At 43.7% G+C, this 17,407-nt stretch overlaps 1 protein-coding gene across 1 annotated transcript in view; it reads left to right on the forward strand.

Moving 5' to 3' along the window:
- CTNND2 (catenin delta 2) overlaps positions 1–17,407 on the forward strand; it is a 566,347-nt gene that overhangs the window by 269,025 nt on the left and 279,915 nt on the right. The window contains exon 6 of the mRNA XM_075495646.1: positions 1,687–2,251. Coding sequence (XP_075351761.1) covers positions 1,687–2,251 — 565 coding nt within the window. The remainder of the gene's footprint in view (positions 1–1,686; positions 2,252–17,407) is intronic.

The following is a 17,407-nucleotide window of genomic DNA, read 5'->3' on the forward strand; positions in this document are numbered from 1 at the left end:
AAAACATTTAGGATGAGGGGCAGGGCTCCAAAAGTAAAAAAAGAAAAGGACAGAAAAATTTCCAGTGGGCGTACATAGGAAGTCATACACATTTCTGGCATTTTGAACCTCATTTATTCCTTGCTCTGATTAGTTGTTTTATCTTGTCCCCAGTTCCCAACCAAATCCTTTATTGGGCATCCTAGTGAAACTAAGTTTCATACCAGGAACATGGTGCTTTTGTTTACTTGTTTTTCTCCTGTAGGATGCGACTAAAAAAGCACGTTGCTATTTAAATGTGAAACAACGCTGCTGTCGGCATTCACCACACCTCATTGAATTGAGTCACAAAATTCATTATTCACATTTTAAAGGCTTTTCTTGCTAAGGGAATCAGTAGCCGAGAGGTGTGTGTGTTTGGGCCAAGCACTGGTCAGACTGATTCAAACTGCGCTGTCAACTCCCAGGATCTGGAGCGCTTGCTGAGGTTTCAAGTAAATCCTCTGCATAACCAGAAAAAAATAGTATCTGAAACAAGAGTGTGTCCTTCCAACAGGGCGCTGAGCTCTTGCTCACTGCGGGGTGTAGTTGTTAGAGGATTTTCATGTTACCAGATTCGCAGATGATCCCTTGAGCCTAAGATCCCCGATAAAAAGGGGGAAGCTGCCAGTGTCTAAGGGCGCGCTCCATCCTTTGCTGCTCCAGAAGCGGCTCAGGGACGTAACTGAAATTTCTAATAGGCAGCATCTGCCGAGGATTTTCGCTCGCTCGCTCGCTCCCCCCCTCCCAATTACTGGCTTAAGGGGAACTTTGCTCTGCCCTGCCCTAGGCCGGTGGGGCGGAGGCGGCCGGCGGGGCGGTGCGGTGCGCTCCCCTCCCCTCCGTCCGTCCCGATGCAGATTCCCCGCTGGATGCGGCCCGGGGGAGGGCCCGGCCCCGGCAGCTCCTCCCGCGCCCTCCTTCCCCTTCGTGCCGCGTACATAGGTACGAGGCGGCCGCCTGCCGCGGTGCCGCGGCGGGGCCCGGCGTCAGCCCAGCCGGGCGGTGCCTTTCCCCTCCGCTTCTTCACGCGAGGACGGGGCTGAGGCGAGCGCCGCGATTCCGCCGCCGGCGGGGCCGGTCGCGCCCTGTCGCGCCGGCGGCAGCAGCAGCAGCGAAAGCCGGGGGCGGCGTCCGTGGGGCGCGGTGGCTCTCCTCGTACGGACACCGATTGCTTTTCTCCGAGGAAAGTGACCCGATTAAAGCCCTTTCCGTGGCTTCAACTGCGCTTTTCTCATGTACGCAGAATAAAAGTTTGGGGGGCGGGGGGTATGTCTGTCTGTCTGTATGTATTTATTTAAAGTCGGGCTAAGCTACGCCTGCTGGAAGGGTAGGTATGCGAGCGCATTTCAGAGCAAGAGACCCCGGAGCGGTTTGCCCTAGGGCCGGGTGCCGACTGCAGCCGTGACGACGAGTTTTTACGCCGCTCAGCCCGAGCCGGCGGCCGGTTTTCCCGCAAAGGCTGGAAATGCTTTAGCAGCTTAGCGAGTCCCTTAATCCCGAGGGCGCCGGGTGCCGGCCCGCTTTAAGGCAACGAGGGGGCTGCGTGCGGCTGGGGGGGTCCTCCGGCGAGCGAGCCCCCTCGCCCCGCCCCGAGCAGGGCCGGGGGAGCCGGGCGCCCCCCGCCGCCGCCCCCGCTGACGCCTCTGCCTTTCCTTCCCGCAGCAGGGCCCGGGGGGCCGCGGCGCCCACCCGGGCGGCCCGGAGCCGCCGCCGCCGCCCGCCGCCCCGCAGCCGCGGGAGCCCTTCGCGCCCAGCCACGGCAGCGCCTTCCACCTGCCCGAGCCCCAGCACGCCGCCGCGCTCTACTACGCCAGCTCCACGCTGCCGGCGCAGCGGGTGAGCTCCCCGCTGCCCGCCCAGCCCGGCGGCTCCCCCACCAAGCTGCCGCGGGCCGGCTCCGCCGCCGAGGGCGCCGCCTACGCCACCGCGCAGCGCCTCTCCTCCCCGAAGCAGTCCCCCAGCCGCCTGGCCAAGTCCTACAGCACCAGCTCGCCCATCAACATCGTCGTCTCCTCGGCGGGACTGTCGCCGTCCCCCATCCGAGTGACCTCCCCGCCCACCGTCCAGTCTAACATTTCCTCCTCTCCTATCCACCAGTTAAGCTCCACCATCGGCACTTACGCCACCCTGTCGCCTACCAAGCGGCTGGTTCACGCTGCCGATCAGTACAGCAAGCACTCCCAGGAGCTGTACGCCACCGCCACCCTGCAGAGACCCGGCTCCCTCGCAGGTAAATCGCGGCCGGCAGCACCTTGGGTCCGCGCCTGCGGAGGGGAGGGCGGGGGGGGGGGATGCGCGGTGCCGCCGCGCCCGCGGAGGGGAGGTGGCGGGGGGCGAGGGAGGGGGAAAGGCGGCCCCGCCTGCCCCGCCGGCCCCCGGGCGGCAGCGTCCCGCCAGCCGCGGCGTCTGGGGCGGGGGCGCACGGCTGCCGGCCGAGGAGAGGAAGGAGGGGGGTGGGTTGGACAGAAAACCGCTTGGGGGGAATTGTGGTTTTCATTCCGGCAGCGGTAAGTGGGGAGAGGCAGGCTGCCTGCCTGCTTCTTTGAGAAAGTACCTTACTTCTCCGGCTGATCCCCTCTTCCCGGTGCCGGGCAGGTGTGCTTGGTGTCGGGAGGGTGCGGGGCTGGCGGCGCTGGGCGCTGAGCTCCTTGCTCTTACCCACGGTTCGGGTGGGGAGGATGTTACTATGGTGAATCCCTTCTCTGCCGCGATCAAAAACTGTGAGCCTTTTGCAGAGAATCGCTCTTCCCCGGATTTACAGGCGTCAGAACTTGTCAAACACCCCAGGTTGTGGGGTGTTTGACAAGTTTGGGGTTACTTAGCAGGAACTCCCGGTGTGCGAAGTTGTGCCAAGTAATAGGTAGCGGTGATTTGGCTCCGAGTGCTCTTTAGAGAATAGGATCTTACAGCTGATTTAACGTCTCTGTGACCGCACGCTTTGAACAGATCCTAGAAGTGAGATACTGGTGCGCTGTTCTCTAAACCATCTCTCTGCTAAACTGAGCATCCTTCAGGGGTGGGTTTTTTGTGTTCTCAAAATTTCTAGTTTCATTGCTATAGTAACAGCTGTTATGCTCATATGTTCCCTTGTGTGACATAAATAGATTTGAAGATAAATAGGCTACATAAAGAGGTTTGCCTGTGTTTATCAGGCAGGTACACAAGTTTCTTATTGGAGTTAAAACCTCTTCTCATCCCCCTTTCTCCTCTCACCCATCTCCCCTCCCCTGCTCCAGCAGTTGTTGGCATCCTATGTAATTCCAGTGTCTAAACATACAGATTAAATTAACTGATAATATAGTACTAATATGTCTCCTTGTAGGAACTATTTGATGGGGATTTTTTCCTATTTAAACGGTGGGGATTTGAAAACTTTGGTTTGTTTGTTTATGTAACACTATCTTTGAAGTTCAGAATGTGTAAAGAGATAGCATTACTAAATGATGCCACAGTCAAGATCTCGGGACATTTATATCAATCCTTTTGTCAAATACTCAGTCTCAAATTACCAAGTGGTTTATTTAGCAATTATAGTATTGTAACTTCTCCCCGCTGTAGTTAAACACGCTGTTGGACACAGGAATTAAATACTGCCTATGTAGAGTAAAGTGGAAATACAGAATTGCCACAGACTTTGTATTTTAGGGAGTTTTGCAACTTCATCCTATAGCAAGAGTTGTTTGAGTCTAAACAGGCATGGAGGGAACTGGCAGCGTCAAAGGACCAGAGGGTAATTCAATTTAAAACTTTTATACCTGTGGGTATGAACTACCAGTATTTCCCTGATTTTTCTTTACCTTTGTTCTAGGATAGAAGTCTTTGCTTCGGGAAGTTTCTAACAGGCACGGTCCATATTTCTCTTTATGTACTTTTAACATTGGAATTTGTACTGTTCTGGGGTTTTGGTTTTGTTTTTTGAAGGAGACATCTTTTATGGCATTGCAGCATTAAACCTGTGATGATAGCTTAGTCAAAACTTGTTCTGTAGAGCTTAAGGCCCATCATAAGGACTCTGAAGTGCTACAGTGTTAGAGAAGCTGTTCGTCCTATGCTAGACCCAGGTTGCAACATGGATTTGGACTTTTGGGGGCTTTTTGACCAATAGTGGTTGTACAGACATTCCTAATGGGGTTTTCTACTTTGATTTGAATAAAAGTTAAGAAACTGGCATTCATTTTCTTGGATTGCTTTTAAATAAAAGATAAGACTTCTTCTGCCTCTTGCGTAATGTAGGTACTTCCCTCCCTGGCTCTTTTTTGGACCTTCTGCGAGGAGTTGCTTGTCACTGATTTATGGCTCGGATGAAAGAAAAGCTTATAGATACATGCATTTAGGAAACGCCTGGTGTATTTTTGTGTGGATTTTCATATGGGAGGGGAATAGGGATTGATCATTTGAACTTGCTATTAAGTTTCTAAAAATTTGTAAAGCAACATTAACTTTTCCAAGCATTGTAGCTGTCAGAACAAACATAACGAGCTTCTGAGTTACTGTATCTCATAGGGATTTATTTTTATGATATGCAAAAAAATCTTAGTGTCTTATTTTATAACAAATGGAAAATCCTGTAACTTGAATCCTGTAACCTAATACTTGAATAAGTATTAGGTGACAGACATGCAGAGATAGTATTGCTAATTAAAAAAAAAAAAATCAAAGTGGAAGAAACTGTAAGTTAGTAAATACAATTTTTTTTCCACAGTGGTGACATGCCTTTCAAGTAGTCCTTGAAAGGAGCTCTATCACATGACCCATTCTTTTGCAAAAGTTTCCTATTGTGTGCTTCCACCAGTTTTTTTTCCATTACCATTCTGTAGCATGTTCCTCATGGCCTCCCCTCCATCCTGGAGTTACATGTTTGCTACCAGTGTTAAGTGCCTGACTAATCTTCTAGACTTTCACTGGATTCACTGAAGTCAATGGACTACACAGGAGCTTAAAAGTAATGTAAGCTTTAAGAGTTAGCCAGGATCAGATGTTACAGATACTACTAAGGCAATCTTCATTTTTTTTCTATAGGCATTTTTGCTCAGAACAGGTTTGGTATTTGAGCTGTAAGTATATTATACTATTACAGGAGTTTTCTAGTCATTGTGTTAGAAATCAAACCCATTGAGGAGGAGAGCAGGCAATTGTATGTTGAAAAGCTAATGTTCAATAGATGAGATTTTTGCTTCTTGTTCACAACATCCAAAGATGGGGGGTTTGGGTTCCCCCCCCCTCCCCCCGAGAGAGAGGAGGAGGAGTGGAGAATAGTTGTCACATTGCACTGATTGATGGTTTGCCTACTGTGATTAATGTGAAGTTGCATTGGTATGTATGTGTCATCACAGGGATGATGTTACTCAAAGTAATCTCTTTTTATCTCCGGGAAGAAAAAATAATTATTTGTAGTAATTACCGAGGATACAAATAATGCATTTGTTTTAATTTTTTTGCATGATATTAGAAATTTCTATTAGAGCTATCTAGTACATGAATACTACTGGGTCTCAGTACACTAAACAAACTGAACGATATCGGTACCAGGGTTAGATGTTTAAAAGAGAAGACCCTCAGATATAATCAATTTTTAAAAAAATTGTAATTGAAAATGTACAATACAAACATAGATTGCCCAAAACTGAATCTGTGTAAGACTTAATTGAAGAGATGGCATTATTTATATTAATTTCTTACAAACTCGATTATGAAACAGCTTGAAATTATAAAAATGGCAATTCTTAGACCTGAATTTAAAATAAGATGTGCAACAGCATGCAATGTCTCAGTTTTAACCAAGTAACCTTAGAAACGTCTTCAGAAATGGGTTTTAGTCTAGTTATACTTGAACTGCTACCATTGCCAAGCGTTTGCGTGTATCAGTTATGTGTGTACGTGTGTATGTAGTGGTTCTTGTGAGTTTACACTTGCCGTGTTTATTTTTAGTCTAGCTGCTTCATTGCTATGATCTGCAATTACAGTTTTGGAAGTAGTTTTCCGATCTGCGCCGCTCCAAAGCGTGCTCGACTGTCTGTTCAAGCAGCAATCTGAATCCGGAAGGCACAGTTTGTAAATACCTTCTTGCGGCTTCCACACCTGGACCGAGCTGTGGAGTGCTGCTGGGAGCCAAACTCAGCAAAGCAGCCCGTTTTGCCTGGACGGGGGAGTGTGTAGGACAGCAAGCAGCAGAAACATGGGAAAACTGTTCAGAGGCAGGTCATCGCACAAGTGCCCACTCTTCACAGCCCTCTGAAGCATCTCCTGCTGGCCAGAATCAGATAGACGGTACTAAAGGAGTAGTGGGTTTGCTTAGGAGCAAAGGGAGAGGAGGCAGTGAAAGGGCGTTGTTGAGGTAGTTTATGCCTCAGGTTATGTGACAGGGGAGCAGCCCTGGTGTTGCAGAGCCACTCCTGCCTCTTCATCCAGGCTTAGGGCAGACTATGGACACATAAGACAATGGCAGGTAATTTTATGCATTGCTTTATTACAAAAAACTAAAAAGAAAATAAATATGTTTGAAGACTGCATCATGCTCCATCAGCTGTACTAAAAGGTTAGGTTTAAGAAATGAGTGTTGGTGTGAATCACTTTGTATAATGTTAAGTGGAAAGAATATTATGCAGCTGTTCTTCCTGTAGTGCTGACATGTTGCCCTGAAACAAGAGCTGCAGCATCCCTCTGACAGCCCTCGTGCTGCTGCTGAAAACTTCAGTGCTCAGCCTCGTGTTTGCAAACAGAATGTTCTTTCAGGTCCCTGTAAAATCAAAAAGAAAAGTCCTACCTTTCTGAGGTAGGACTGTTTGTATGCATGTGTAGTATTAATACTAAAATAGCACTGGTTTATAAAAGTGTGGCATGGGTTAATATATAAAATACGCTTTCCACTCTTTATTGAGCAAAGAGTTCTAAGTTTATCAGGGTCTTAACTGGTTCCTGCTCCTCCTTCATCTGCCTTGTCTCGCTCTTCTCCCTCTTTGCTGGGGACCTTCCTTTGCCCTTTCTCCTTCTGTATGCTTTTCATTGCATATGACATGTTGAACCCTGGTTTCCTGTTGAGATTTATGGCAGGACTGCTATTTGATGGTGAGTGTTGACATGTTTTAGCGTTTTGGTGTGCAGTCATACAGGCACAGAACAGATCAGCTTATACGACTGTGTATGGGATAACTGATATACATTACCACCAGCATGGATTTACATTTCCTTTCAATTACATGAAAATATTGGGTCATCTATATATCTCTGGTTCATTGTTGTCTTTACAAAAAATTATCTGGTTAAGTGTTGCAATTCTCCAGTAAGTCATGCTGTACTATGTGCTAAAATGGCTGCATTACTGCTTGTGAGCATACATGCATCCACTCCCTTCTTTCATACCTCTACATGGGGGAGAAATAACTCTTAGCAGAGTTAGATAGTATTAAAATCAATGTTAGTGCTAACTTGAGTTAAAATTAGCCTCTTTGAGGGATTTAAACTGTACACATGTAAAATACTCTTTTTAGACTGCATCGAACCCAAATTCCCACCAACATTCACAAATGCAGACAAGACTTCTCCACGTGCATCATCATTCAGCTTTTGGGCACGGCATTATTGATAAGAAAGGTACAAGCCAAGTGTTAACCCACAGCCAAAGTGGATCTAAATCACCTCAGAATTAAAAGTTCTCTGTGCCATAAAACCCCTACCTGAGACACAGGGCTGAGCTAGTAAAACAGTCTAGGTGTGATGTGCAGTTATACTTCTTTGGACAAGTAAGGAAGGAAAATATTTGGATTTTTTGGCTTTAAGATAAGCTGTGAGACTTGGACTATCGATATGATTGATCATAACAAAAAGGACACTCAGTTGTTTCCCTTAACTGTTTTTCTTGTATTTTTACAGAATCCTGTGAGTATTTCTTTTACAGGGAGAACAAAATTGCTTCATGAATTTTAACCAAAATAGTTTTCTATAGATTTTTTCTGTTTTTTGTTTGTTTGTTTTTATTAGCTAGAAAATTCCTTTATCTGCTGTCAGAGCCTTTACACATGAGAACATTGTTAATGTCCTTTTGTTCTGCGACAGACAGTGCAGTCCTAGAATTTTTTTTCTCCTTCTACTCTTGTTTGTTTTGAGTCTCTTTCTTTCAGACGAGAAAACAAAACAAAAGATTTTGAGGCATCCAGTAATATTTCAGATATTAATCAGAGACTTACAATTTGGTATCTTTCTGATACTAAGTTATTTGTTTCTGCATAGTGACCTGGAGGTTAGAAGTGCTGATGTTGGTCTTGGAGCTGATACAAATGTACAACTCGATGTTCACTTTGCTTTTCTTTGCCACTAGTTCTACTTCTACCTATTCCCTCAGCGATAATTATGTTATTAATTGTTACGAGTGAAACATTTACAATAGTGCTCAATTCCAACTTGGACAAGGTATCCAAAATGGACAGTTTACCGCAATAAAGCAGAAGGAATAAGATGGATGTCTTTGAAATATCTTCTTATTGCCATGATTTTTGTTCCTGAGTCTTTCAAATCTAGCTTATATAAAATTAATTTGCTCGTAGGAGAGAGGTAATTGACAAGAGCCAAATACGGAGGCCCCATATACATGGATATATCTTTGATCTAACAAACTTGCGCTTTGACTTCCTGTGCGAGCAAACGCTACAAATATGTCTAAACTTGGGTCCTGTTCTCATACTGACTATAACCTTTCCCTTTGCTTCCTGTTCTTGATATGGGAAATCGTTTGACTGATCCTCCCGATGGTCTTTCAGAGGGGTGTGAAATCAAATAATACTGCAAAATAACAAGCTCTTAGGCAAAGAAAACCAGTCTGCAGCATTGCTGAAAATAGATTCAACTGGTATGAAGCTGCAAGTATTTTAGCTGAATGACTGTGGGAAACTGAGTGGCAGTGGCTGTTTCTGGGCTTTTAGGTGAATGTAACATCAGGTATGGTTCTGGTCAGTACTGAAGCCTGTGCTGTTGCTTGTAACCACGCAACCTGGCATGCAGTTTCTGGCCTCTGGTCCTAAGGCCAGGATTCAAATGGAAGCATGCAAGCCACTGGAAGGAATTTCTTCAGCATCAGAGCAGAGTTTAAAAAGTCTGTGCTTATATGCCTGATGAAAAGAAGCACAAGAAGGAGTTGAAGTTGGCAAAAAGCTAGCAGAGAAGAGTCAGTGTCCATAGCAGAAAGATGGTTAATCCAAGGAGCTGGAATTCTTCAGGCAATTTTTCTTGGCTACTGAAATCCAATGAAATATATGGGGCTGAAGAGCAGTGTTTTGGGAACCTAACTTTTTGGAACTTTTGTTTAGAGCAATGGAAATACATTAGCCAGTGTTGGCACTCCAATTCATATAGCCACGTCTTGCTTATGTTGATTTGTATTATATTTAGTACGTGAGGTTACAGGAAGAGGCTGGGGCCTGATGAACTATGATATGTCCAAACTTTTGTGTCTTGAGGGCATGCTAGTCAGGCTGAGTCTTGTCTGTGCCTGTTAGCACCCCTTTTGCTCTCAGGTCTGAATGGTGTCCTCACATACCTGGTGTCCTCTTCAGTTGCCAGGAGCATGATTCTGGGTCCTCCCAAACGTCTTTGGCTTTGAACTCACTTGTTCAGAGCAGAAGGGAGTGCTATGGTAGGGGATAGGGAGTGTTAGGCAAGGGAAAGGTCCCTTCAACTCAAATTTCTGATACTCAGGCTTTTGTGGCATCAGTGAAAATACTTGCTCGTGCTGAACGATCTAAATTGGGATGACTGTGTTTGTCTCGCTTGTGCACTGGGCAAAGAAGGCACATGTGGAAGCTGTAGCTTCCTCAGAGTCTGAAGCCCCATTGCAAGGCCTTATCCAATAGACTGGAAATGTTTGTCACGGAAGTCTCAATAAATAGTGACAGAAATCTTTAGTCCCTTGCAGCCTTCGGGTATTTAAGAGAAGTGAGACATGCCCTTCATTTTTACTGTGGTGGGAAACTTCATCCTTTCCAGTTGCTGTGGCACACAAACTGTTTGCAGTAGATGGAGTAGCTGAGATCTAGAAAGTCAATACACAGCTCATCAGTAACATAAGCATTCATTTGTTGGGATATCTAATAGTTTTTTTGTTGTTGTGGGCACACACCAGCTTTAAAGCATGCAGGTGCCTCTGATCAAAAGTAAAGTGATTAACTGTGGCAGGAAGAAGATTGCATACTGGTGAGTTGAGGAAGGTTCCCTTTATTTCAGGCCAAAACTTGGGTGGGGAGGTGCCCATGGCTGCCCATGCTGAGCTGCAAAGTGCTCACAGGTGAAATACGTTAGCTGTCAGTGGTGGCTGCCAGAACCTCCACTGGACCAAATTAGCTCTGTGAGCAATCATGGGAGATAAATGAGGCAATTTTTCTGTAATCATAGGGTCAAACTTGAAGATCATCTAGGTATGGACCCAGAACAGACAGAATACTTTTTGTTTTTATAAAGGTGGTATTACTGAGAGGAGAGAGATACTGTCTAATGATAATGAATTCATGGAACTGTATATTATCATAAGTGGGTAGAAGCAAAAGTCAGAATGTAATATGCTGAAATGAGAAGGACCAAGTGATGACTAATCTTACAATTATAAGGCATGGCATATGAAGCTGCCAGTTGGATGACATAGATTTTTAATAAGTACATCAAGTTGCAACACGTAGTGTGTAAGTGAAGAATAGAAAAGTGCTGTATTAGTTTGAATACAAGTAGTGTTAAATCTCAGGCAACCCTCGCTTTTCTGAGGAAATTTTGGCATACGCTTTTCTATATTTCCCTTCCATATCTTGCCTTACGGCCCCTTACCCTCCCCCTCCAACCCAGGTGCGAACCATCCCTTTTATCAGATAGCCAGCTGTGCTGCTCTCAGGTGGTAAAACCTTTTGATCATAGGACTAAAGCTCTTGCTGGGTTTAAAGAGTGTTGCCTGGGAGGAAAGCAAGGGTGGAGAAGGAGCTGTGGCCCTCTGATACTGGGGCAGATTTCCTGCGACTGGAGAGCAAAAGGACTCCTCTCCATGGGGTCCTTTTCCCACCTGCACCTTCCCTGAGCATCCCAGTTCAGCAGGGATGCAGTCGTTTTTTATGTTTGCTCACCAAAAGGTGCCATAAGCTCTTCGAAGGCTTTGTACCAAAGTCCTGGGAGCATGATCCCTGAAGGAGGGTGAGTTGGACTCTTTCAGATATTTGACGGGGCCGGGGGGGAGAAGGTAGAGGGAGACAAGACGACAGCCCTTTGCGTGTTTGGGGCTAATATGCCCTGAAGAAAGGGAGGACTGAGTGAAAGAAAAATTGCAGACCAGCTAATCACGGTGCTTTGTTGGACATTACAACAAAAGCTGATAGAAAGGATAATACAAGACATGAAGGTGGTAAATGGTTAATGGGATAATTTGCAACATGAGTCTGCCAAAACCAGATTGTACTGGAATAACCTGCTTACTGACCTTTTCTTAGATTATATGTGATGTCTTTCAATTTCCTATCAGGGCTCTGAGCACGCATTTTCTGTAGTGCCACTTGGGAAATGTTTAGTTAAGCTAGAGAAGATGGATGTTCTTGCAAGAGTGTAGTTGGGCGAGGACCTGGGCAAAGGAGCATTGTCAGTTTGTCATTCTGAAAATCAAATTAATGGAAAGAAAGGATGCTACTAATAAAGTCCCACAAGGAGAACTCTTTCGGCCACTTGAAAAATACTTTTTCATGTTATTATCTCAGCACAAAACCCTGAAATATGCCAAGGAAACTTATGATAGTGGAATATTAGGAGGCATTTTCTGAAGAGAGGAAGATAAATCCTGTGTAGAACGAGCTTTGCAGATCGGAGGGAAAGAGTACAATTGGAGCGGAGCTAATAACGCACCTAATAGCTAGTTACAAATTAGGGATCTTTGGCTGAAAACAAGAGTAGGAAAAGACCTGGGTGACCTGCTTGACCACAGTGTGTCTCAGCCACCTATATTAGGAACATAATAGGATATTTCATGGCCTAATCACATATCAAGCAATACTGGGAGTATTATGTACGGTTAGGACTTCATCTGGGGAACTGTATACAACTGTGACCCTCTGTGCGAAAGACAGACTCTTCCCAGCCCTCTTCTATTCTGGACTGATCTGCCTGGATGATCAAGAAATTAAGAAGCCTGTTGTACACAGACCTGACTTAGTGTTTTTCCTTCTTTTCTTAACAGAGGAAAGGCTGCTAGCTTACGTAGCTGCTATTAGTAAAGGGAGGTTATACATCAAGACTGCTGAATCCTGGTAGGAGTAAGTAATTTGATGAAGGATTTGCCAGCTTTTTTTCAAAGACAAGATCAGTCGAGTCCCTGCCCTGGCAGCTTTTAGGATAGTAGTATCTGACCAAAGAGGGAGTGAGGGCAAAAGGTATCATGTGAGTGGCTTGTTTTCACCAGCAGGCTTTGCTTTTAGGGCTTTGACTAACCAGCCGTGATGAGTTTGGCTGGAGGATCTTTGTGAACTAATGCTCTTCAGTCTTCCCTCGAAGAATTAAAACTGGTAGCCCTGTTGAAGATAGAGTGACTCTTGAGCCATGATTGCACTTTGTCTGGTCTCTGTCCAAGCTTCAAAGTTTACGAGGCTTATTCAAAATTTTGCATTTCTTTCAGTCTGAAGTTGGAGTTCCTGTCTAGGTCATGTCATCCTTGTCTGTGTTGCACCTTGAGCTGCTTTTGGCAAGAATCTGAAGCTAATGCTGAACATAACTGAGCAGTCTTCTCCAAAGTCATCTAATTTGTGTCCTGCCCTGCTTAGGATCCTATCTTGCGAGTCTGGGAATTCAAGAATTAACTGTTTTAGCTGAGAATCTCTCTTTCTCTGAAGTTTATCAAGACTGTGATGGATCGCATGTCACTGCTTTTCTCAGTCTGCAGTAGGTTTCAGACTGCTTTTGTAAAATCAGGGAAAACTTGATGCAAATGTCTTCAGCCAGCCATATGATCCATATGATCGTGGAAGTGTTGGCTTCACAGGTGAGACAGCTATTTGACATGCAAATGACATTAATTTGCATTTATGAATAACCAGGAACTAATTGTGGGACAGTTCAGAATCCCTCAAGTGTTTGTCACCTTTGGACTAACATGCATCACATCCTTCTAATTAAAAGTACTGTTAAAGCCCTTCTTGAAGCTGAACCCTTCCAGTGTTTTATGGCAAACTGGTGTGAAAACATTTCTTATGTTTCTTATCTTAGGTCTGCTTTCCTTTTGCCGCTGACCTTCTTGTCACCATTTGTCTCTTGCAGCATTTGTCATGGCCATTTCTTTTTAGCATGGACTCTCTGCTTGAGTGACAGGACTCTTTCAGCTTACGGTCCTTTCCTTGCCGTGCTTTTCGGGGATAATCTGAATTTGTGAGATTAATGGCACATCTCAAAGTCTCTTGTGCTGGTTTTGTTTCTTTTCTTTTCTTGTCTCTCTTATTTGCTTTAAATAAGTTCCTGGAAAAAAATATGTAGCCATCCATTTCCTTTTTTGCTTGCTGCTTATTGTGGAAGGATTTACATAAGATATTTTTCTGAGTTTTTGGAAGTTGGATACTAAATGTTTACTATTATGTGATTGCTATATTAGTAAGCATAATGAATTAAAAGAGAAAACTTCATTTTATGGGATACGATGATTACTCCAGCATAAACTTTGCCTAAGTCCTTAAGCTCCTCATGATCACGGTGTTAACAGTATTCCTTTTCTTTGTCTCTACATTCAGCATTTCTTTTATTTCTTTTATTTAGAGCAAGCCTGTTAGAATTGCTTTAGATTATAATGATTTTAATAATAGGAGGTTATTTTAAGTGTTTTAGCATAGGTCTCAATGTATACCTAATTGGGAACACCCTAAAACCAGCTTGAATAATGCTATGATAATCTATTGAACGTAATTGTAAAAGTGGGTAATTGCTGGTCTAAACTTTTTTACAGGCATAACTAAATTCTTTAGTTAGATTGTATTCATATTGATTATGTATACATGTAATAAAAGCTCCGTGTTTTCACTCTGGTATTTTAAATGCAATGAGTCTCAAGTGGATAATGAAACCTTGATGAGTAATATAGTGTGTTACAGAATATCCAAAGAGATTTTCCCTTTCTTGAATGTGGCACTGAAAGAAAGACAAAGATGATGAACCCCATTTTTTCCCCTGGCACGTCACAGACTTATACCTTGGGTCTTGGTGAACCCTAGAAACTGGGGATTGCAAGCAAATGCTGACTGAGGAGGAGAAAGCCACTGGGAGGAGAAAGTGTTTAATATTCTATCAAAGATGACTTTACATAAAAGAACAAATGCTATCTGATGCTTTTCTCCATTCTCTCAGTGAAATGCAAGTTTGAGTACAAAGTGTTACAGATAAAATCTCCAAAAGTTAATATTGTTCACACGTCTAATAATATGCGATCTCATTGTAAAAGGAATTACAAAAGATAAGTTGCAAATACTCTTCTGTGAGCAAACCCCAGGTGTGGTGTCTTGGATTTCAACTGCACGTATTGGAGACTGGAACATAGGTTTGCAAAAGAAGTATGTGCAATATTCATCATAAATTAATACTTTTTAAAAGATGCGCCCATGGTCAGGATTCATTGGAACTATCTATTTGCGTTTTCCCTGGTAGCAGGAAAACCACCTGTTGGAACGGTGAACTCCCAGGAATGACAGTACGATTAGATCAAAAATTAAGGTTGCCCGGCAAAAGCCAGCTGAGGAATACTGTAGTTGGACAGACTTGACACTTCATTACCCAAGTGAGTTTTGTTTTCTGGTGTTACCCTTCCCACAGTGTTACACAGTGACTGTTTTCCCTTTGGGAACTACTGTTCCACAAAGCACGTTCATTCCTTAACGAATTTGCTGTGCCAATCTTGAGACTTTCACTTCTAGTTGGATTTAAGCTCTAGATATTTTTTTCTGTTCCATGTGCAGGGAGGAGTCGATGCGGAAAGGCTTTCCCCTTTCCCCTGCACCAGAGCTGCTGTAAGAACTTGCTCTGTTTAAGGTTGACTGAGCTGATGCTCGGTTTGGGGGAAGGGTTGTGAATTGCCAGGTTTTTTAGATGCCGTGCTTTTTCATGATGTAAACACGATCAGAAAGTTAAGTTTTCGCTAGCGGGCATCAGTGGAATAGTGCCTGATTTGTTTTGCTGGAGGCAGCAATGCTTTTTAGCAAATCACTCGTGCTGCTGGAATTGGTCTCTAGCCCTACAAAGATGTATGGGGTTTTAGATGTTTAGTCTACAGTGCTGCTTAGCAGGCAGAAATTGGGTCCCCAAGTCTGCCTTGTGCCTCGGGGAGGAAGGAAGACCCAGCTTTGAGGAATTAAAGATGCACTGGTCTTCCTTTCGATTTGCAATCCTTGTCAGAGAAGTGTTAACTGTAGGGTTTCACAAAATATCCCGTAGAGGATTTCTTTCTGGATATTTACTTTTGGGGCACGTCTCACCAAATACACTAGTATTTCTGTTCCTTTACTTGCCAAGTTGAATGTGTTGCCACAGTAAATGCTTTAGCATAGAGCCCATGGTGCAACACAAGCTTTTACAGTTCAAAATTTGAAATAATAAACTTTTATCTTTTCTAAGATAAAGATGTTTAGCAGAACTTCAAAGAAGATCTCTTCTGCTACAAAGGCTTAATATTCTTTTCAGTTGTCGTGAAGCTGTGGTGAGCTATGCAAACAGCATATGCGTGGCTGCTTGGCATTGTTGCTTAGTAACATCATCCTGTGCTGAGGCACTCAGCCCTCAGTCAAAGTGGTTAGTGAGCAGGAAAGTTAGAAACAGTGATTTGTATCTCTGGGTAGCAGTATCTGTTCCCATTCCTGCATAGGACTTCTTTGCCCTATTTTGTAAAATTGGCAGGGTTGAGGGGAAGGGAAGAGGTAGCGCTTAAGAAAGGGGGGGGGGGGGGGCGGAGCACCCAATGTGATCATTCAGTTAATAGTTTTAAAAAAAAAACTATCATTTTCTGCCTTGCTGAAGGCAAGTTGTTGCTCTGTGGTAGCTGTTGGTTTGGGGGAGTTTTTGTTTTTCGTTCTTTCTTCAGTGACAGTTCCCTAGATCAGAAATGAAATGGGAATTATCTCCCTGAACTTGTCTGTCACATTTAATCTGCTGTTTCTTCCTGGCTATCTTCGCCTCTTATCTCTTTGCTCCCAGTCACACTTCTGTTCTTCCACTACAATTTATTTTTGATAAAATGTTTTAAGCAGGTGAATGCTTTTCAACAGAATGAGGACAGTAGCAGGAAAAAGAAAATGCTTGTGAGGAAACACAAATGTATGGTGTGGGGTTTTTCTGCTTTTCCTAGATTTGTAGAATTAAAATAACTGTTACAATACTTTGCAGTAAAGTCACATTGCATGACTACAAAGTAAACATAGACAACTTAAGAAAATATTTTTAGCTTTATTCCTCTGTTAAATATACTTAGGAGTGTAATTAATTTCAATATTTGGTTAAAAACTAGTTTAAATAGCATAAAAATTATCCAGATACTTCTTCTAAGACATAGTAAGCTTTATCAAATGATTTTTAAAGTTTTTTTTTGGCCTGTTTATTACACTTGAAAAAGGGCAATCTCTCCCCCCCCCCCCCCCCCCTCCCCCCCCTTTATTTTTAGCACTGATGTGAAAAGTGCTAACCCTAGGTCAGAGGCTGGTTTTGCGGTGTCCCTTAAGCAGCCAAAGCCAATCTGTTTTGAGGAGACTTTCCTAAAATACTTAATCTGGTTAATGGACAAATCATGTCTGGGAAATTCTACAGTGTGAGCCATACTGTTGAACGTGACAGTATCCTGACAGTGAAACTCCTGATAGGTTTGACAGTGCAATGGTAGTTTACAAGAAACACCCTAGGCCATGCATTGTATTACACTTTAATCTTTTAAGTAGAAAACCTGAGGAAAAGCAGTCTGAGGTACTGACAGGTGAGGCAAGTCTGTTCTTTCAGTTCTGGGGGCTTGTATGTTGTAGCACATACTCTTTTTGTGGTGATCTCCTATAGTGTGGACGAGGGATGCCAAAGTAGCACATCCATGTTTTTTCCGGACGTCCAGAGTTTGACATAAGTTGAAAGGCATCATGTGTAATCAGTCAATTCAGTGATGGCATTATTTCCTTCTCTATTTGTAGAAATAGTCCCAAGTCATGGACAGAATAGTGTAGAGAGAATGGAAAAAGAGCATAAAGACAAAAATTAGTTTAATTCTGAACTTTTGTTAGTTAATCTTTAATTTCAATATTTGGGGAAAGGAAAACTTCAGACCCAAATTGCTACATTGTGTGTGTGTAAAATCTAAACAGGTGAGAAACCTGTGTTTAAGAAGAATCTAAACCCAATTAATAGAAATTCACTCCAGACTGTGTTTTGG

This window comes from Mycteria americana, chromosome 2 (assembly GCF_035582795.1).
Source record: "Mycteria americana isolate JAX WOST 10 ecotype Jacksonville Zoo and Gardens chromosome 2, USCA_MyAme_1.0, whole genome shotgun sequence".
NCBI lineage: Eukaryota > Metazoa > Chordata > Aves > Ciconiiformes > Ciconiidae > Mycteria > Mycteria americana.